This window comes from Heterocephalus glaber, unplaced genomic scaffold, assembly GCF_053883595.1.
Source record: "Heterocephalus glaber isolate CG9 unplaced genomic scaffold, H.glaber_assembly_v1.0 deba00001720, whole genome shotgun sequence".
Taxonomy (NCBI): domain Eukaryota; kingdom Metazoa; phylum Chordata; class Mammalia; order Rodentia; family Bathyergidae; genus Heterocephalus; species Heterocephalus glaber.
In genome coordinates, this window is record NW_028258433.1 from 11380973 (window position 1) to 11403391 (window position 22419).

Here is a 22419-nt window from a genome sequence, read left to right on the forward strand (position 1 = left end):
ACTTGTACAGCAATGGAAATCAGTATGGAGATCGGGCAAAAACCTAAAATTAGAAATTCCATTCAACCCAGCTATTCTCCTTCAAGGTATCTTCCCAAAAGACTTAAAGACATCACATTACAGTGATACATATATACCCATGTTTATAGCACCACAATTCATAATAGCTAAATCCTATATGCTAATAGATAAATAGCATATATGTCCATCAACAGATGAATGGATAAAAGATGTGGCATTTATACACAATAGAGTAATGGCTTCAGCTTTGGAGGAGTTCCAGAATGACCTAGAAGAGGTAAAGGTGTTGTTGGAAAAGGCCACTAGGAAGAGAGTATGAGATGCCCTGATAGCTGAAAAATCCAAGATTGAAACAGAAATAAGAATAAGGTGCAACAAAAATCACAAAAGAAACCAGAATTTCTTGACAATGAAAAACCAGCTGCTGTGGTTGCTCTCATCACAACAGGATATAGTGTGAAAATCAGTAATTACGGATGGGATTAGTCAGATAAGTTTGTGAAAATCTACATTACCTTAACTGGAGTTCATCAAGTTCCTGCTGAGAATCTGCAGGTGCATTTCACAGAGAGGGTATTTGATCTTTTGGTAAAGAGTTTAAATGGGAAGAGTTACTCTATGATTGTGAACAATCTCTTAAAATCTATCTCAGTGGAAGGCAGTTCAAAAAAAATCAAGACTGATACATTTCTTATCTTATGTAGAAAGAAAGCGGAAAACACGAGATGGGAATACTTGACTCAGGTTGAAAAAGAATGCAAAGAAAAAGAAAAGCCATCCTATGATGCTGAAACAGATTCTAGTAAGGGATTAATGAATGTTCTAAGAAAATTTATGAAGATGGAGATGATGATATGAAGCAAACCATTAATAAAGCCTGGGTGGAATCAAGAGAGAAGCAAGCCAAAGGAGACACAGAATTTTGAGACTTTTAAGTCCTTTTGAGAACTATTATGTGGAAATACTGCTATTTCCAGTAAGGCAATGTTGGTGAGCTGCACATATAAATTTGGCAGATAACTACAAAGCCTTCAAAGTAAAGGCAATGAATTCTCCATTTCTTATTGGAGGATTTATTTAAATAAGACATGCATATTAAACATTTCCTCAAAAAAAAAATAAATATTGAATAGTTTCTCTTATAGGAGAAACCTAAAATATAAATAAAGAAAAAATTAAAGATAGATAACAGGAAGTATGGAGTTTTATTTTTTCAAAAGGAAAGGGATGAAAAAACAAAGGGGGTAGGGGAGAGAAAACAGATGAAAACAGAATTGAAATCTGTTATGTACATGACCAACTGTGCACAACAAATATAATCATTACATATTGCGATGTACTAATAAAAAATAAAAACTGAAAAAAAATGCCTACAGAAGTGTGCCTATAAATTGTTTTAATTTTTTTTCAATCCTAAGTCCCAGTAGAGAAAGAGTTTTTTTACTTATTTGTTCACTGTTTAGTTTTTCTAGGTTTAGCTAAATGGTGGTTTCTCATTAAACAGTTTAAATTCTACTTCATTCTGAGCTTTGTTTGAAAACTCACAGGTGGAGAAGCTGTGAATATTCATGCCCCCAGATCATTGGCTTCAAAAAAATCTTAAGAAGTGACAGTGGGTAGGATACCGTAAATGGTGCCAGGTGAAAGTTTTTATGCTGAACCTCAGGCCACACTGGTTGTTTACTGCTGGCTCAGCTCTGTCTCTGCAACACCAGAGACTTGAGCTCTCTTCATTTCTTCCTCTGCTTGAGACTCTCCTCAATAAGATGGGTTTTCTCTACTGTGTGGGTTGAGTAGCTTCCTAATTATTTGACTCTTGTAACTCTCCACCACCAAAGCCTGCCCAAAGTCCAGCAAGCAAGCTCTTTCTACTTACTGCTGTGCTCAATCTCCCTTTTTCTGTATAAAAAATAAAAGTAGGAATATTTGATCAAATGTTCTTAAAAGTTAAAAATAGCATATCTCATGATGTAAAAGAAAGAACAGACCAATAATAAACCAATAGAGGTTGAACATCTCTTACTTAAAAATACAAAATCCAAAAGTCAAACACTTTTGAATGCTGACATAATGCCACAAGTGAAAAATTCCATACTTCATGTGATAGGTTACAGTCGAAAAGGCAGGCATGCTAAAATACATGACATAAAATTTCTTTGGGCTATGTGTATAGAGTGTGTATGAAACATAAATGAATTCTATTTTTTAAGCATGGATTTCAATCCCATGAAATGCAGATATTTGAAAATCTGAGAAACTTTAAATTCTAATACACTTTTGGTCTCAAGAATTTCAGATTAGGAATAGTCAACTTATATTTAGATTATTTCAAATCTAATTCCTTTAATTCCCTTCTATTTAATCTCTTATTTCTAACTTTATTAGAATTACGCAGACTAAAAAAATTGCTGAACCCTATGATGTTTCAGTCTTATCAAATATAAAATGATGCTATTGATACTCACCCTGCTACAATGATCAGTAGTTATGTTTTGCTCTGTTAAATTCACACCTCTTTCCTCCAAGTGAGAAATTCCCATGGTATGGCTCTTAGAGGGAAGGAGACCCACTGAACACCAAGAGCCAAAAAAGCCAGGCATTCACTTCCCCAAGTCTTTACCAGCCAGGACATGGGCCTATGAGTTATGCTTGGATAATTTTGTTGTGCCTAGATCTTTGAATTCACAGTGCCAGGAAAAAGGAATGATTCATTTAATTAGTGTCTACAGTGATATCCCAAGACCACAGGAGCAGAGGGAGTGGTCTCAGAGTGGCCCTAGGGGAATATCACCTGCAAGGCACAGTGTGCTGGAGCAGTGGTAGTGCTAACCAAGCAGGAGGATCTTTGCTTCTGGTGGCATTGCCTTCTGGTTCTGAGTCTTCTCAGAAACTATAGGAGCCACCCAATAGTTTTTCAATTCCTTTCTGCTTAATTCAGTCAATTTCTGTTGATTGCTAGTAAGAAAACTAAATAGCACACTTGGCTTCCTTGCAAAGAAGTTGTAAAAAACAGGTGACAAAAAAATAAAAATACTTAAGAAAGAACAAAATGTGATCAAATGTAAATTAATGAATATTTATGAAAGCATTTATCCTTTATGTAGGGAAAGGATGAGCAAAACACAACTTGTGAGCTTAAGATGCTTCTAAAGTAGTAAAAAGCTCATCTATACAAGATAAATGCAGCAAAATGTGTAATAATAAGATCTCCTAAAAGGAGGTGCAGAGGGAAAAGGATGCTAAAAATAGTGGAAGATGCATAACTTGTATTAACTTGTGAATAAAGATTGCATGGAAAAGGAAGTATTTGAGATTACCCTTACACTTTGAACTGGAGTATAATGTAGGATATACACACAGACCTTGGAGTCAGTCAGGAGTCCAGTCCTAGATCTTAACCTTCTTGATTCAGTTTCCTCACATGTGAAATGAGGAAGTCACAATAAATGGTCTGCATGGCTCTTATAGTTCTGAAATTTCTGATGGGTTCTCAGAGGAAATAGGGAGAACATTGCTTATAGAAGAAGAATAGGAGAATAAAAAAAATGGTAAAATGTGATATGAACAAGGGTGTAAATGCAAATGTAGCAGGAATAAATGTTCTGTAGCACAGTAGAAGAACTACAGCTGACAATTAATAGACTATTTCAAAATAAATAGTAGAAAGCATTTTTAATGTTCCTAATACAAGGAAATCATAATATGTGTTGCACTATACCTATAAATATGTACAATTAATGTGGCAATGAAAACTAAAGTATTTTAAAGGGCAGTGTAGAATCTAAAGACAAAGAAGTGTTTCATTTGATAGGCAATGGGAAGCCAGAAAAAATTTTAGCAAAATTGCTATGATAAAGATGTACTTTTGTTTTATGCACAGCTATGTAGGTGACAGTTGTCACCATACTTTGGATGAGATTTGAGGAAACCTTGAAGAAAAACAATGTTCGACTGAGTGAGGCTAATGATGACAGACAGGAATGGAAAGAGAAGACAGTTGTGAAGGATATTGTGGAGAGATTCTTGCCAGGTTGTTGATGGATTGCAGAGAATGAGTGAAACCATGGATAAGATCACTTGGGGGGTAAGCATCACCTTTTAGGAGGTCCATAAGTTACTTTGAGGAGACAGTTTAAGAAGCAGATATAGGTGATTTCGGCAAGATTCAGAAAGAGAAATGTGTGCCCAGTTTCATGGGTTATTGCTGTTGAGAGAGACTGTTTTTCTACAGAATGGAAAAATTGAGCATGATTTTAAATCAAAGATTAAACAAGTAGAAGGACTGACGATATAGGTAAAATGCAGAAGTAGTGAAATAATATATAGTTAATACAAATATTGTGGTTTATTTTAGTCACAACATTCAAATCTTCTATTAATAAGATATTAAGGAACAAATCTAAAAATGAGATAAGGAGAACCAGAAATAAACTAAGCATTTGTCATCTTTACTTACAAGCCATTTGGCATTTACATATAAGGGAGCGATTGAAAAGAAAGACCATTTTTCATCATTTCTACTTTATATATACACCTATACATAAGTGCATATACATGTTGTATTTATATATGTTACCTGTTCCCCAATCACACATATTTAGAAATAGATTTAGTGACTTGTTCTGAGCTTCAAGCAAGCAAGTGGGAGAGCAAGTTTCAAAACATTTTGCAGTTTCTAGTCCAATGTTCTTTCTTCTTATCTATAGTAGATTCCTATCTGAACATAAATTTGTCTGGAAAGTTTGGCTGCTTATAAGCTACGTGTATCTCTTCATAACAAATTTACTTTGAAATCTCATCTGTCCTCATAATTAAATGTTTATATTGCTGGATTTTTATCTCAATTTTCCTTTTGGCTAAAACATTATGACTTGAGATGTATTTAGGCTGCTCACAATACATCAATGAATGCAAATGTTGTTCTATACATTTTAGAAAGGAGCAACTGATACACTGTCAAGGGGCATGAACTTTAAGTTGCTAAGTTTTCTGATTCAGTAACAGTCATACATTTTTATTATTAACTGAGTCAGTCTTTGACAAGGGTGAGGGCTATAGCCCATGTAAATTTTGTTTATGACCCTATAATATTAGAACCCATGGGAATGTATCCACACAGAGTGAATGCCTTGTTTTGTATTTGAGACATAAGGGGAAGCACTGCAAGTCACATAGTAGATACCAAAAGTGAGCCTGGAGCCCATTCCTGGTTAATCAGTATCAGCCTGATTACTCTTCCTCTTCTCAGCTCTGAAATCAGTCAGATTTTGGGTTCATAGGCAAGCCATGGTTTGGAAAGTATTACAGAATAAAAGGTGCTGAGAACTAGTAAAGATGCTTGATGCAAAGCTGCACTTATCCATGCACACTGTTAGCCTTCATATCTGTGGGTTCCACATCCACAATCCAACCAACTAAGGGTTAGCAACAGTTGGGGACATGTTGTGTTTGTACTGAACATGTATAGTATTTTTCCGTGCTTTATTCTCTAGGTAATATAGTGTAATGACTATTATTTAGTATTTATATTATATCAGTGATCATAAGTATTTTGGAAATGATTTAATTATACCATCGGATATGTTTAGATTATATGCAGAGAGTACACGATTTTATGTAACACATGTGGATATTCACAGATTTTGGTATTTGAGGGGTCCTGGAACCAAAATGCCAGGAGTATTGAGAAATCATTGCATGTATTTTTAAAGTACCTATGAAGCAATGTCCTCTATTAGAGTCTTAATGATCCAGTAGAAAAACATAAGAAAAGTATAACAAACTCTGTAGTGAAAACTGTTCTGAAAAATTCAAAATTTAATCAAATGTACCTACCTTTACCTTCAATCTTACTTTAGAATCCCAGGCCTGTCATTGGATTTATACCTGTCTTGCCTAAATCATAAATTCATCACATCACCTTCTTAATTTTAGAAAATAAATTCTCTGGTGCTTAACAGGTCAGAAATGACTTGAGTTTTAACAGCCAATAATTTTAATCTGAAGTTATTTTGAGGAGATTACTAATTTTAAAACAGTAAAGAAAATTTACTTTTAAGACTATTTTGCCCAGGGCATGCACAGAAAGTGTTACAACACTTAAAAAAATGAAAAATTAAGCTTAGATATACTAATTTGTATTATCCCTACCCCTGATATTGAGAATTTTGGCCCTAAAATAACATTTCACTGTTAATTTAAACATAGAGATCTTCTAACACAGAGCTCTTATTTTAAAAGATGCTAATCATCATTTAGATTCAGTACTCAGATGAAAATGTAATATTTCACTATTTATCAATAATCATCAAAATGAAATTTAGTTAAGCAAATCATCATATTCATTGCCTTCTATCAGATAAAAACTAAGCCATTTACCAAAAACAATAACCCTAGGAATCATTCCATTACTTCAATCCAGGGAAATTAAGTTTAAAAGTCAAAATGATTATAGTTTATTGATTTCCTTGGGCCACTTAAAAGTAAGTGTGGCCTGTATTCTTTTGGGCATGAAACAAAATATTGAACTCTGCCCTTCAGGCATGCTACCACACTTCAAATGCTGATCTTATCATTGCAGGCAAGTCAAACAAGTTGGACTTTAAGAGGAAGAAAGGAAAACCCTGCAGCCACTGGGAAGCATCAGGGGTCAAACTGTTGCTCTGGATCTGATCACAATTTACCCAGGGTCACAATGCCTCAGGGACACCTGGCTTCCAGCTGACATTTTTCAACAAAAACACGCAACCAGAATTTGAAACATAACATAGAAAGAGCTATATTTTGGAATTTATTCTGTATTCCATTTGGCATCTTCCTACTTACTTGTGAAAAGGAAATGGGATAGTCCCATGTCTCTGCTACTTGAAGTTTCTATGAAATAATAAATAATCTTAGTAAATTATAAAGTAGTAACTCCAAAGAGAATAGGCAAGGAGTTTGAAGGGGATTTTCTCATATGTTTATACAGTTTTATCCACATCCTGTGTTACTAGTTGTTCATTTTTCAAAAATTGTAAAGTGTATCTATCAATTAGAAGTGGGACAGCACACAGAATAAGGCTAAAAGTCATTTAACTGATGTCTTGCTTCTCTTTGAAAAACTTCAGAACTTTTCATCTTTGATTCCCAGAGACAAACTGCCTATGGGATTCCTGAAACAGAATCTCACATCTCCAGGGATATTTTGAATGGAATTTGTGTTGTAGCCTGGAAAATACTGGTGGGTGTGTCAGAGATGAAAATTTTCAACTGCAGGAGCTCAAGCTAAAATCCCACAAGAGTGAAGAGGATAGAAACTTCTTCCCAAAATTACACACACATGCAGTTAAGACTGAAATTTAAAAGGGCAGCAACAATTTCTTAACTTTGAGGAGAAGGGGCAAAATAAGTATTATTCAAATTTTTGCATTGCTGTTTAATAATCAGATGTATGGTTGGAGAAAAAAGATTATCCCCAATAAAACATTTTGGGATAATAAGGAAGATTGCTCAAAAAACTCAATTGAGAATGCGTTTTAATGGGGGTGGGGGCTTTAGAAAGGGGATTTACACAATACTGAAAGCAGACAAACACAAGAGGGCAGGAAGAGCCCAATCAAGCTCTGGCTTTAAACCCAGCCCGCTGAAATGGGGCCGAAACTATTTCAGTTAGCCTCCGGATACTTATCAATTCTCTAGGCAAGCAGAGAAATGTGATGCTGACTTGTCGGTTTAGTTTGTACTTTGTCTAATTACTGTGCAGAGAACAGGGGCGTCTCTAATGACAGCTGCCCTAACAGAGGCGGCTTTGGGACAGCCTGGGGCTACATTCCCTAGAATTTATTCTTTGCTGCAAGTCTAGTGATTCTGATCAGACTGCATTTCTCACGCATTCCAAATGCCCTTTATTCCTTTTACTCTGTGAACTTTGGATGCAAAGGAGGGGCTTCTTGAAAACTCACCAATCCGAGGACTGCGCCCACTGTAATTTACTAGGGGCAGCGAGGAGCGTGGGGGCTGATGCGTGCGACTGCTCTAGGTTTGGTTTCTCACTGCAGCTGTCCTTCTTTGACAAATACGTCTGTCCCAGAGTTTCTTTGCGAAAGGCTCTGGCTTTGGATTCAGACTTAGGCGACAATGTGTTTAATCTTCCTCTAGGATTTTGCACATTTCCGTGAGAAATGACCATCTTCTGGAAGGGATTTCATTGAAAGGAGGTGGAGGGTGATCATCTATCTCCAACAGATCAAGAAGCGAATAAGGCACAGTGGAGTGTTCCTGTCCTTCTGCGGGAATCCCAAACCCGGGAGCCCAGAGCCAAGCGAGACCCAGAGACCGCAGCTCCAGGCCGCTGCTCCCCACACTTCCGAGACAACCTGTTGCGCCTTCTCTCTCCTCCCCTCTCTGCAGTTTCCCCGCCTTGGACCCAGGGAACTGATTGACAGAAATCACTACCCAACCCTCGACTCGGGGCCTCCTCCCGGGACCGACGATTGGCCTCCTGGGAGGACTGGAGTAAGGGGGTGCGAGAGGAGAGGTCCGGGGACCTGGGAAGTAGGAGCAGAGGACTCACTTCTCCGCGGGAGCGAGCCCTAGTCCAGGCGGGCTGTGCCCGGGAGGGCTGAGCATCGGGTTGCAGCTCTCCCATCCTTCTGGCCCAGTTCGGGCTCCGGAGGACCCGGCAGGAGGCGTGGGGCGCTTTCCGAAGTTGTCTGCGGTAGCCTGCCGGACACGTTGTACGCTCTCGAACTGACCTGTCGGAGACGTAACCCTCGGACCATGCACGCAGCCCGGACCCGGGGCGTCGCTACTCGTGCGCGCGGAGCAGCCAACTCCCCCAACTTTCAGCCAACACCTGCGCCGCCGCCCGCGCTGCTGCTGCTGCTCCTGTCTCTGGTAAGCCGCTTCTCCGCTCAGTCCGCTGCCCCTGGCCGAACACTGTTGTCCTCGGGTCTCATGGGGGCTTCAGGGGTGCCTGCGGAAGAGGCTATTGTGCTGGCGAACCGCGGACTCCGGGTGCCCTTCGGTCGTGAAGTCTGGCTGGACCCGCTGCACGACCTAGTGTTGCAGGTGCAGCCCGGAGACCACTGCGCGGTGACTGTGTTGGACAACGACGCGCTGGCCCAGCGGCCTGGCCGCCTGAGTCCCAAGCGCTTCCCGTGCGACTTCGGCTCGGGCGAGGTGTGCTACTCGCACCTGGGCGCTCTCAGCCCGTCGCGAGACCGAGTCCGGCTGCAGCTGCGCTATGACTCTCAGGGAGGGGCGATGGTGCTACCTCTGGTCCTGGAAGTGCAAGTGGTCTTCACTCAGCTGGAGGTCGTGACTCGAAACTCACCCCTGGTCGTGGAAGAACTGCTGGGGATCAGCAATGCCCTGGACTCGCGGAGCTTGGAGTTCGCCTACCAGCCCGAGACAGAGGAGTGCCGCGTGGGCATCCTGTCCGGCCTGAGCGCGCTGCCTCGCTATGGGGAACTCCTCCATTCCCCGCAGGTTCCTGCAGAAGTCAGAGAGGGCGGCGTCCCCAAGCCTCTCTTGATGGACTGCAGAGCTTTCCAGGAGTTGGGCGTGCGTTACCGCCACACAGCCCCCAGTCACTCACCCAACAGGGACTGGGTGCCCATGGTAGTGGAGCTGCATTCTCGAGGGGCTCCTGTGGACAGCCCTGCTTTAAAACGCGAGCACTTCCAGGTGTTGGTGAGGATCCGCGGAGGGGCGGAGAACACTGCACCCAAGCCCAGTTTTGTGGCCATGATGATGATGGAAGTCGACCAGTTTGTACTTACTGCCCTGACTCCAGACATGCTGGCCGCAGAGGATGCTGAGTCTCCCCCGGACCTCTTGATCTTCAACCTCACCTCTTCCTTCCAGCCTGGCCAGGGCTACTTGGTGAGCACTGATGACCGCAGCCTGCCCCTCTCCTCCTTCACTCAGAGGGATCTTCGCCTCCTGAAGATTGCCTACCAGCCCCCCTCTGAAGACTCTGACCAGGAGCGTCTCTTCCAACTGGAGCTAGAGGTAGTGGACCCGGAAGGAGTAGCCTCAGACCCTTTCACCTTCATGGTAGTGGTGAAACCCATGAACACATTGGCACCAGTGGTCACCCGGAACACTGGTCTGATTCTCTATGAGGGACAGTCCCGGCCACTCACAAGTCCTGCAGGCAGTGGACCACAAAACTTAGTCATCAGTGATGAAGATGACCTGGAAGCAGTGCGCCTGGAAGTGGTGGCTGGGCTTCGCCACGGGCACCTTGTCATTCTGGGTGCTTCCAGTGGCAACTCTGCCCCCAAGACCTTTACAGTGGCTGAGCTGGCAGCCGGCCAGGTGATCTACCAGCATGATGACAGAGATGTTTCCCTGAGTGACAACCTGGTGCTCCGCATGGTGGATGGAGGAAACAGGCACCAGGTGCAGTTTCTGTTCCCCATCACCTTAGTACCTGTGGATGATCAGCCACCTGTTCTCAATGCCAACACGGGGCTGACACTGGCAGAGGGTGAAACAGTGCCCATCTCGCCCTTCACTCTGAGTGCCACTGACATGGATTCTGATGACTCTCTTCTTCTTTTTGTGTTAGAGTCATCCTCCTCCACCACAGGGCACCTGCTTCTCCGCCAAACTCATCCTCCCCATGAGGCACAGGAGCTGATCAAGGGGCTTTGGAGGAAGCAGGGAGAATATTATGAGCGAAAAGTGACAGAGTGGCAGCAGAAGGACATAACAGAGGGGAGGCTGTTCTACAGGCATTCTGGGCCCCATAGTCCTGGGGCAGTGATGGATCAATTCACCTTTAGAGTCCAGGATAACCATGACCCCCCTAATCAATCTGGACTACAAAGGTTTGTGATACGAATTCATCCTGTGGATCACCTCCCTCCAGAGCTGGGCAGTGGCTGTCCCCTTCGGATGGTGGTGCAGGAATCCCAGCTCACACCACTGAGGAAAAAATGGCTACGCTACACTGACCTGGACACAGATGACCGAGAGCTTCAGTACACAGTGACCCAGCCCCCCATGGACACAGATGAAAACCACTCACCAGCCCCGCTGGGCACATTGGTCCTTACTGACAACCCCTCAGTGGTGGTGACCCATTTTACTCAAGCCCAGATCAATCACCATAAAATTGCTTACAGACCCCCAAGTCAAGAACTGGGAGTGGCTGCGAGAGTGGCTCAGTTCCAGTTCCAGGTGGAGGACCAAGCTGGGAATGTGGCACCTGGCACCTTTACCCTTTACCTGCAGCCTGTGGACAACCAGCCACCTGATATTCTCAACACTGGGTTCACTATTCAGGAGAAGGGCCACCACATTTTGAGTGAAACTGAGTTGCATGTGACTGACGTGGACACTGATGTGGCCCATATCTCTTTCACTCTTACACAGGCACCCAAACATGGCCACATGCAAGTGTCTGGACAGGTCCTGCCTGTTGGAGGGCTCTTCTACATAGAGGACATAAAACAGGGCCGGATTTCCTATGTTCATAATGGGGATGAGTCCTTGGCTGATAGCTGCTCCTTGGAGGTCAGTGATAGACACCATGTGGTACCCATCACCCTCAGAGTGAATGTTCGGAATGTTCGGCCAGTGGACCATGTGGTGCCCATGCTAAGCTTTCCGACTGGCACTCTAGAGTCGTATCTAGATGTTTTAGAAAATGGGGCTACTGAAATCACTGCCAATGTCATTAAGGGGACTAATGAGTACACTGATGATTTGATGTTAACTTTTCTGTTAGAAGATCCACCCTTGTATGGGGAGATCTTGGTCAGTGGAGCTCCGGCAGAGCGGTTCACTCAAAGGGACATCTTGGAAGGCTCTGTGGCCTATGTCCACACCAGTGGTGAGATTGGCTTGTTGCCCAAAGTAGACTCTTTTAACCTGAGTCTGTCAGATATGTCTCAAGAATGGAGAATCAGTGGCAATACTATCCAGGGTGTTACTGTGTGGGTGACCATCCTCCCTGTGGACAGTCAGTCTCCCATAATTTCTGTGGGTGAACAGTTTATAGTCTTGGAAGGTGACAAAAGTGTTATTACCTCAACACATATAAGTGCAGAAGATATAGACTCCCTGAATGATGACATCTTGTGCACAATAGTTATTCAGCCAACTTCAGGTTATGTTGAAAACATTTCTCCAGCTCCAGGCTCTGAGAAATCAAGTGCAGGGGTTGCCATAAGTGCCTTCTCTCTAAAAGATCTCAGGCAGAGTCACATTAACTATGTCCAGAGTGTCCATAAAGGGGTGGAACCTGTGGAAGACCGATTTGTATTTCGTTGTTCTGATGGCATTAACTTTTCAGAGAGACAATTTTTCCCCATTGTAGTCATTCCCACCAATGATGAACAGCCAGAAATGTTTATGAGAGAATTTATGGTGATGGAAGGCATGAGTCTGGTGATCGATACACCCATTCTCAATGCTGCAGATGCTGACATTCCCCCAGATGATTTAACTTTCACTATTACCCAATTTCCCACTCATGGTCATATCATGAACCAGTTGATAAATGGCACAGTTTTGGTCAAAAGTTTCACCTTGGACCAGATCATAGAGAGTTCTAGCATTATTTATGAGCATGATGACTCTGAGACCCAGGAAGACAGTTTCGTGATTAAACTAACAGATGGCAAGCACTCTGTGGAAAAGATGGTCCTCATTATGGTTATTCCTGTTGATGATGAGACTCCCAGAATGGCCATCAATAATGGACTGGAAATAGAAATTGGGGAAACGAAAATTATCAACAACAAAATATTAATGGCAACTGACTTAGACTCTGAAGACAAATCCTTGGTTTATGTTATGCGTTATGGGCCAGAACATGGCGTATTACAGAGGCGAAAACTTACAGGTGCCTTTGAAAATATCACACTGGGCATGAATTTTACCCAGGATGAAGTGGACAGAAACTTAATTCAGTATGTTCATTATGGGCAAGAGGGCATTCGAGACTTAATTAAATTTGATGTGACTGATGGAATAAATCCCCTCATAGATCGTTACTTTTACGTATCCATTGGGAGCATTGACATTGTCTTCCCTGATGTCATAAGCAAGGGAGTGTCACTGAAAGAAGGTGGGAAAGTCACTCTCACAACAGACCTACTAAGCACCAGTGACTTGAACAGTCCTGATGAAAATTTAGTTTTTACCATCACCAGGGCTCCCACAAGAGGTCACTTAGAATGCACAGATCAAACTGGAGTGTCCATCATATCTTTCACTCAGCTTCAACTAGCTGGCAACAAAATCTACTATATCCACACGGCAGAAGATGAGGTGAAGATGGACAGTTTTGAGTTCCAAGTCACTGATGGTCGTAACCCTGTCTTCCGAACATTCCGAATTTCCATTAGTGATGTGGACAACAAAAAGCCAGTGGTCACCATTCATAATTTGGTGCTCAGCGAAAGTGAAAGCAAGCTGATCACTCCCTTTGAACTCACTGTTGAAGACAGAGATACCCCTGACAAACTCCTGAAATTCACTGTTACCCAGATGCCAGTTCACGGTCATATACTCTTCAACAATACCAGACCTGTCATGGTTTTTACCAAGCAAGACTTGAATGAAAACTTAATAAGCTACAAACATGATGGCACAGAGTCAACTGAAGACAGCTTCTCCTTCACAGTGACGGATGGCACGCACACTGACTTCTATGTTTTTCCCGATACAGTATTTGAAACAAGGAGACCTCAAGTGATGAAGATCCAGGTCTTAGCTGTTGATAATAATGCTCCTCAAATTGCAGTGAATAAAGGGGCCTCTACACTTCGCACTCTGGCCACTGGCCACTTGGGTTTCATGATCACAAGCAAAATATTGAAAGTGGAGGACAGAGACAGCCTGCACTTTTCTCTTCAGTTTGTTGTGACAGAGGACCCTCGACATGGGTATCTTCTGAACCTGGGCAAAGGCAACCACAGCATCTATCAGTTTACCCAAGGTATGTTTCACTTTTATTTTCCTATAACCAAAGGACATTCCAGATCTTATTTCCTGAGTATACGGCTGTCACTGAAACCCTTACATAGAGAGCGTTAGAGCTCAAGAGAAGTGAAGGGAATAGAACAAAGGGAAAAGGAGAAATAGACTTACTTTCCTGGAAAGCAGCTACTTTTTTGCTATATGTTCCACTGCAGTGGCCATCATTGGAGGCAGCGTCAGTGTCCAATATTTTGATAGTGACCAGATATGCTGCCAATGGAGGAGCAAGACTTTGGCAAATTGATACAGAGGTAGACTTTCTAACTCTGCTGCATTTGGCACACCTTTTCCCTGAGCACCCTCTATTTTGTATGCTGCACATCCTCCATGATGCTTTCAGTACCTTAAGGAGAGTTAAATTGTGTAAGTTGTATTTAGTCACGTTTTTATCAGTTAGCGTTAAAAATTCCTTTTATGTTACTTTAATTAATTTTTAAGTTCATTGTGCTGATATTGCTGTGGTTATTAGAAACTGTATAAGTGAAGAAAAATATTTGCTGATATTTACTTTTAAATTTAAAAAATATTTAATACTGTTTCATATTACAGGCAAACACCTATCCAAAGACATAAGAGATAAACATGTATTTAGAATTATGGCAAATATATGTTACATAATATAGAATATGCTACTGGGGTACTCACAAAAAAGAATATACTTGACGATGAATAAGAAAATAATATATTCCTCACCAAACTATATACACATTTCATTAGGAGGAACCTGAAGATACATAAACAAGATTCGTAGTAGCGGGAGGAAATAATTTCATCATTTTAAGCCTCCTCTCTGCCCTGTTACAAACTCAGTTACCAGTTGTCTTCAGCACGTGTATTCTGAGGCAACAGAGATTTTCTAACCTGAGTTTCCCTTGAGGGCAAACAATCTGAGACAGGAAGGGCAGGTGATCTGCACAGAATTCCTCAGTGAGGGAAAGGAGAAGCCCATTCAGTTTACTGGCTTGGGAGTTAGGGCTCTGTTCTCTAGAATGTGCAACTTTCATTACAAAGGGATTCGTGTTGCTTTCCTGAAAAACTCACGTCAGAATGGAAACTAGATCTACCCTATGGGGCTGTGAGGGTAGAGATGGATTTAACCCCAGGCCATCCCAATGGAGGTGTTCTTTTCCTGCAACAGTGTTATGTTAGCACATAACAAATGCTTTAGTAAACATGGATGTAGTAAAGTGTAGCGTTAAAGTGAACTGCTTCTCTGTGTGATGCTGGCAAAGAGCCTCACACTCCAGCCTACTAATTCTTGGCTGTAAGCCTGAATATATCCTAGGGCCTGCAGGGACAGGAAAACATCAGAGTGCCAAGTGTCAGCCAGACCAGCAGGAAACATTTGTGTGAAGGTTTTCTGGGTCTAGTGGTATCATACAATCTTACACTGGTTTATTTTTGCAGAAAGCAAAGAGGATGAAAAGAATATGTTAGAGGATGGAAAATGGCACTTCAAATCCTTCTTCTGAAAAGAAATTTGCTTTTAGAGGGTTTTTTAAAAAGAATTTTTAAATGAAGACAAGCAAATAATCTAAATTCTGTGAACCAAGTCCAACAACTCAAAATATTGGAGTATTATTTCTTAACTCCCAAACCTTAACATTATTCTATTTCATTAAAGACAGTCATATTTTTCACTGATTTGGGGTTACCATAATGAACTTTTTAAATTTTATTTTTAAATTGTCACATTCCAATACAAACTCAAATACTGACTGGGAAAACTGTTGGTATTTGATCACACAGCTCTCATTTGAACAAGCTGAGGCTGGAGTTTGGTGCTCAGCAGTTATTTATGAAGATTAGATAAGTGATTAAAAATGGAGAAGCCTCCATCAGGGAGCCTAATGGCTGCTTTTCCAGCGGGAGAAATGAAAGTGGTGCTTAGGGTGAGGACTGTGCAGTCTCTTATTTGCTTTTGCTTTGCTATGAATGGATGAACTAACCTATGTTTTGATGCATTTTTCACTGCACTGAATCAAATCAATTTAGCAAAGGTAACTAGAGTTCATTTTTTCAGGTTGTTGACTAATATTGGTCCCTAGCAGAAAAAAATTAACTTATTTGCAAAACTTATTAAAGTTCATTATTAGGAAAAGTAACAATACAGAGCTTGGTGAATTAGGGAAATTGTTAACATATTTCAAATTTCACCTCTTTGTCAAGGTGTCTCTGCCCCTCTCCCACCTTGGGTCTAAATCACTTGTCTCAAGCACCTGGATTATTTTTTCTCTACAATAAGTGCATATTTTTGTGGGATAATTGATGCATCACTTTCAGAAAAGCAGAAATAGCCCCAAAGAGTTTAAACAAGGTAGAGTTACTGGGCATATTAATAAACTTAAAATCTTTTTTAAGAATAGAATGATTGTGTAGATAAAAGGAAATAAATGTAATCTCATGCTTAACATTTGGAAGAAAATCTAGCTAGTTGTTTACTTAAATTAGACATACAGATATGTCTAAACAACATATTTTAAGAAAGCTAGTGTATATGTGTATTTGCAGCATGCTAATGCTATTTTATGGGATACCTGTGATCCAATTATAATCAATGTCTTTACTTTCCTGAGATTTTAGAAGTCTCTCTTTTGTGTTTCTTTTTTATTTAATTTTTTATTAGTACATGTTTGTAGTACATTATAATTACAATCATCCTGGGGAGTTGGTACGTGCACATAACACATCTCAATTTTTTTTAATCCCCTTTGTTTCCTCCTCCCTCCCCACCTCTCCATCTCTTGGTCCTCTTTCCTTTTGCAAATGATCTCTCTCCATTTCCTATTACCTATCTTTTATTCTGTTCTTTAATTTGTTTATATCTAGGTTTTTCATGTAAGAGAAACCATTTCCTTTTTGAACCATGAATGAGTGTTAACAAAGTTATAAGGAAAATGAAAAGGGTTTTAGTATGTTTCAACTAATCAGTATCATGTCTCCTAATTTGGAGGGGAAATGTGACACTTGAGTGTTGTGTAATTGCATTCAGGTTTTCTCCAACTTATGAAAACAAGTTCTTAAAAATCAGTTTCGAGGCTATAAGTTATTTCAATGAAAATGTCTCCTAAATATTACATTTTTATTTAGAAAATACTAATACATATGTTGGGAATATTGAACAGGTTTTTCTTACCTCCTAGTACAGCTTTTAGATTTTCTTAAATCTTAAGAAAAGGTGAGAGCATTGGAAAAGAGAGTTTTACACTTGGCCTGAGGTCATCATCCCTAAGGTGGGGATGTATAGTCAGCAGGGTCTGCTTCCTCACTTACTGTGAAGAGTAAACAGTCAAAGAGCTGTGCAGGGCCTTTCACTCCTTACCGCTGCAAAATCCAGGCACCTGAAGGTAGAGATGCCAGTGTGGTCTACCAGACCACGCCTTCATTTCCTCATAAGAAACATTTGAGCTTATACTTATTATAAGACTTTGAGAAAAGAATTGTGAGAAGTCAAGATTAAGAGAAAAATGAAAGGTTTTAATCTCCTTGGAAGATAGCTGTACAGAAAGGTAAAAAAATGACACTAGACAGTAACTGGGGGGAATTATAGTAGAGAAAAGTGAAGTTCTAGATGAGAACAAAACATCTTGGACTTATTTCACTTCCAATAACCTCTATTAAAAAGAAAGCACTATTAAATAGAAAGTCAGATTTTCCCCTCCCTGGGCATTCCTGGTTGTAAGTCACCTTTCAAAGAGAGGATAGAGGATACACTTCACAGCTATGAAGTGGAACTATAGGAATTCATGGAGTAATTTGTTGATCCTAATACTTGCCTCACTTTAGGTAATTCTTTCAGAGTCACTGTCTTATATAGCTGCCTTTGACCAGCATAGCATGAACTCAGCAGAGCTTTCAAGACATTTTAAAAAACCATAAAATACATTGAGAGAAGTAAATATCACATACCACATTGAAGCTATTTTTAGCTAGGATCTGATTTTCTGTAACCCTGGAAGCTCACTGATAGGCCCAGATCAAATACAGTAATGATCTGTTGGGTGTATCACAGAGCAAAATGATTATCTGTTATATTGTCTTGTCTTTAGGAGGGGAAATGGATGAATAAATTTTAAAATTTGTGCCTTAGTAATGAAAAAAAATTCATGCAAGCAAATTTGATAGAGTAGGAGGTAACATGAAGATCATTTCTGAGGAAGGATAACTTTCTACTAGGAATACAGTTTTTCATTTTCATTAGGCTTTTGTTGTTATTGTTGTTGCTTTAAATTCTCCCCATATTAAGTCATCATAGTTATTTTAATCTGTGGAATGAGAAAATAACTCCTGGATTTTTTCCTTTCAAATTCTGGAGAGCTTAAAAACAGCCTGCCACAATAAAAATGGTAAGAAAAGTGAGCCAGTATGGGGAGGCAAAGCCTCTTTCTTCTGAGGCCCAGTCCTACAGGGAGGGAAAGGATGTGATTTCAAGAGGGCCAGGAAATCTGCCATGCCCCAAAATATCTTTCTTTCCACCTGTCATGGTGTCTGACATTCCATATTTAGGGAGTTATTCCTTTGGTACATGAACATGCAAATACCACTGGGAGGGGCAACACCTTGGTATTATTATAACCTAAGTCTTGTACTCTATCTGTGTAAGGGATCTGATTTCTGTGGGACAGCTGAAATCAAGGGGCTTAGATATCTGAGAAATAAGATAGCACTGTTCTCCTTAGAAGATTTAAATAGACTTACAGAAAAATAATACCCATTAGAATGGTCCATAAGGAACGAGTCATCTATTTTGCTCTAGTAATTAATCTTGGGGTTTTTTGGTTATTTTCTAGCTGACATTGATGACATGAAAATATGCTATGTCTTGAAAGAGGGGGCCAATGCCACAAGTGACATGTTCCGTTTTACAGTTGAAGACGGTGGTAAGTATTCTACTCTCCTGGTAATGGGACACAGGAGAGAGAAATTTCTTGGTTGCTCTTTGACATTTTTATAAGGAATCTTCATCAAGTATTATTTTATGCTTATCTGAATACATACAGAGAAGAATAGGACATTTGCTATAGAAAACTTTATGGTTCCAGTCTGACACAGTCTTACTCTGTAACAACCGTAGATAAATATTCTAGTTATTTTGTGTCTTATGATTTGTAAGCACTAAACAAACACATCTGTATAAATAAGATTGTCAAATCCAGTTCTGCAGATTACGACCTGCATCAGGTTGACTTCTTGAGGTGTCAGAAAATGTGAGATTCAGCCTAGCTCCACACAGGGCCATGTGCTCACCTGGGTGTGTCTGCCCAGCGGGCTACCTTTTTCTGATCTGGAAATGACTTTGATGTGAACTAATGCTAATGGGTAAGTTGTTGAACTCACGAGTGACTCAGTGCTAAATGAAGGTCTGTTTTTTTCTTGCCCATCTCAAGATGTCTAATGATTTTCTTAGTTTAGAGGATTATGAGTTTTAGTCTAGCTGCAAATGTTCCTTGGTAGAGTCTGAAAAATACTTAGAAAGTGGAATCCGACTCTCCATCCAAGTCTCCTGCGCAATGGTGTTAACATTATTCCCCCCAAATTACTGCCAGCTCTTCACGGCTCTTATTCTGAACCCTGTAGACTTGGAGAAAAACTGGTCACTTCTGGGTTGATTATAAAGATGTTTTTGTTCTTGTGTGCCCTCAAGGAAACAAAAGATCCTCACCATATACTTATATTATGTGAAAAGGACACAGAAAACAAAGGGCACATGTGAGAGAAAAGGGAGAAGTCAGAAGATTCAGACTCAGTTTTCTGTTTCCTTAGGATAACTTTAAAAAGAAAAATCACTCTCTATTATGTCATTCATCTCAAAAAAATTGCATCTTTATCCTCTGCATTCATTGAAGCATTAAATAGCATTTGTTTAAAATATCACTGGACACAACATGATCACAGTTCTTAAAAATGACATCCAGGGGCTGGGTGCCAGAGAGGCAAAAAAATGTTTCAACTTGGGCTCAACTATTTGTTTCCTACCAAAAATCAGAGGCTCACTTCAGCTAATGTCTTTACTTTGAAAGTAATCAAGTCATAGTTTAGGATTCTGTATAATGATAAAAGGAATCTTAGCAAGGAACAAAGTTCTAAGAAAGAAACCAACATAAAAAAATTCATTTGTTCAATCTTGCTACACAAAGGAGAAATTCTACTTAAATAAAGGATATAATAAGATCCTGAAGTAGTCAGTTATTGGTTCAAGACACCAGGTTTATCTAATAGAATGACTGAATAAATCTCTATAGCAAAATAATTTTTAAGTTTACAAAACAAATTCAAATTCTGATGGCTACTATTATTCTAAAATATTAAAGACTACACATTTAAAATTTTATTTTTTCCCGTCTATCTATCCATCCATCCAAACATACAACACACTATTATTCTACCATTCTTCACATTCTTAGTTGGGTAGTTTGGTAACAGTTACTTTAAAATTTTGATCTACATTCAAAAGTTGTAAAATATAATATAGTATCATATTTCAAAATATTAAATGGGGAATGACTAGGTGATTAGGTCTGGCTTATTTTTGGAAGTGCTGAAAATGTGGTGGGGCCTATAAAGATTATCTGTGTCTTTATGGAAGCAGGAATGAAAGCATATCAGGAGCTTTTTTAGAGCTTCAGTTTCACTTGGAAAGAAAAATTCCAGAGATACTCTTCTTTATCCTCTTCTTTTCTACAAGCATAGCATTGCTACAGGGCTCATGCAGATTCTGGCAAACTGTTATGAACTTCTGTGATATAAGAAAACTTCCTTTTGAAAGAATAAACCTGCAAGACTGAGGGGGAAAAGCCACATATACATCTGAAATTTGATTTAACCTAATTCCTTTTGGGGGCTTTTTTGCATTATATTATAAGTATTAGCAGTAGTGATTTATTATCATCTACCTTAAACAATGCTAGTCAGTATACCCTGAAATCATCCCTGATGTGTCTCCTTCAAGTTGCACAACCAAGCACCAAGATTCTTCCCCCAAACAGTGATAACTGACAACTTCTTGTTTAAGATTGACATAAGATGAAGGAAAACTCTTGAATTTCTCTGGGTTCTCCAGACTAAGTTTTTAAGAGTGCTTGATAAGAATGAAGTCAGAATAAGATCTGCAGACAAAGGATACAGAAATTGTGTATTCTGGGTTGACAATTTTTATTTTAAAGTACTTTAAAGGCCATACTTTCCTTGATTTTGTACTATTGTCCTTGGAATCAGATTGTAGTTCTGAAAATGATTATTTAGCCATGAAATATGTTTACTAGAATGTTATGGAAGGGCGTGAAAATGTTACGTCAGAATAGTCCATTGGCCTAGGCATTCTGAGGCCAACAGACATATGTGAGTGGATAGGTATAATCTATAAAGTCAAACTCTGAAGCTTGGGACTGAATTTCAGTTATCTACCTAATGAGCTTGGGTATACAAGTCCGGAGGCAGTCACTTAGGGATTTAGATAACGTGTCTTCCATTTTTTCTTATTTCACCCTTTATATCTTCATGAGGGTAACGCACCATATAATAATACTGCAGATGTGGGAAATACATCCTGTGTGATGATTGCGTCTTTGAACTCTAACTCTGGATCTAGTACTCTGCAATTTTGTTGGAAGAAAGAAAACATTTATTCGTTTATCCCCTTTAGAGTCGAATATATGCTTATCTGATTTCTTCTCAGCATTCAACTCTATAGTTTTTCTGTAATGTATTCTAACATGAAAGTGCTGTTCTGGCTCCTTTGTAGTTTTCTTTCTAAGGAGCTCCTGTAATACTTTGCTGAGATGTGAGAGCTAGGCTGACAGAGCTTCCCCAGGTATGTCCCCCCTCTCAACCCTAAAGCTGGTTAATTACTCCTCAGGCCCCAGCTCAAATGTCATTTCCTCTCTAAGTTTCATCCTATCCTGATAAGGAAGTCAGTCATACCCTTCTCTCTGCTCCTATTCCTAAATTTATTTACATCAAGAATGTCATATTATGATTACTTGTTAATGTGAAGACTTCCGTTAGTAGGAAAGGAACTCCTTCACATCAAAAGGAGGTCATTAATCTTTGTACCTCAGTGCCCACTTAGGGTGGAGCACATGGCATGTACTTAACAAATATTAAAAAGACTGAAGGAATAATTAGGAGGAAAAACTTCCTTTTGGGTGAGTGTGTGTGTGTGTGTGTGTGTGTGTGTGCTCAGGACTGAACCCAGGGCCTTCACACTGAGCCTCATCTTCAGCCTTTTCTTTTATGTTTTGAGACAGGCCCTCACTAAGTTGTAAAGTTGTTCAGGCTGGTCTTGTACTTGCAATCCTTCTGCCTCAGCCTCCCAGAGGGCTAGGATTATAGGCGTGCACCACCACACCGGACATCCATTTTAACAGAAGGATCAATTAAATAATATTCTAAGAAAAATTTCTATAAACAATTTTAGAC

General features: G+C 40.1%; 1 protein-coding gene and 1 pseudogene across 1 annotated transcript in view; both read left to right on the forward strand.

Annotated features, from left to right (window-relative positions):
* The first annotated feature begins 256 nt into the window (after positions 1-256).
* Positions 257-995, forward strand: LOC101713367 (calcyclin-binding protein pseudogene; annotated as a pseudogene).
* A 7053-nt stretch (positions 996-8048) lies between these two features.
* Frem2 (FRAS1 related extracellular matrix 2) overlaps positions 8049-22419 on the forward strand; it is a 214113-nt gene continuing 199742 nt past the window's right edge. Inside the window, exons 1-2 of the mRNA XM_004874055.3 lie at positions 8049-13960; positions 18792-18881. Of these exons, the coding sequence (XP_004874112.2) occupies positions 8782-13960; positions 18792-18881 (5269 nt within the window). The 5' untranslated portion in view covers positions 8049-8781. The remainder of the gene's footprint in view (positions 13961-18791; positions 18882-22419) is intronic.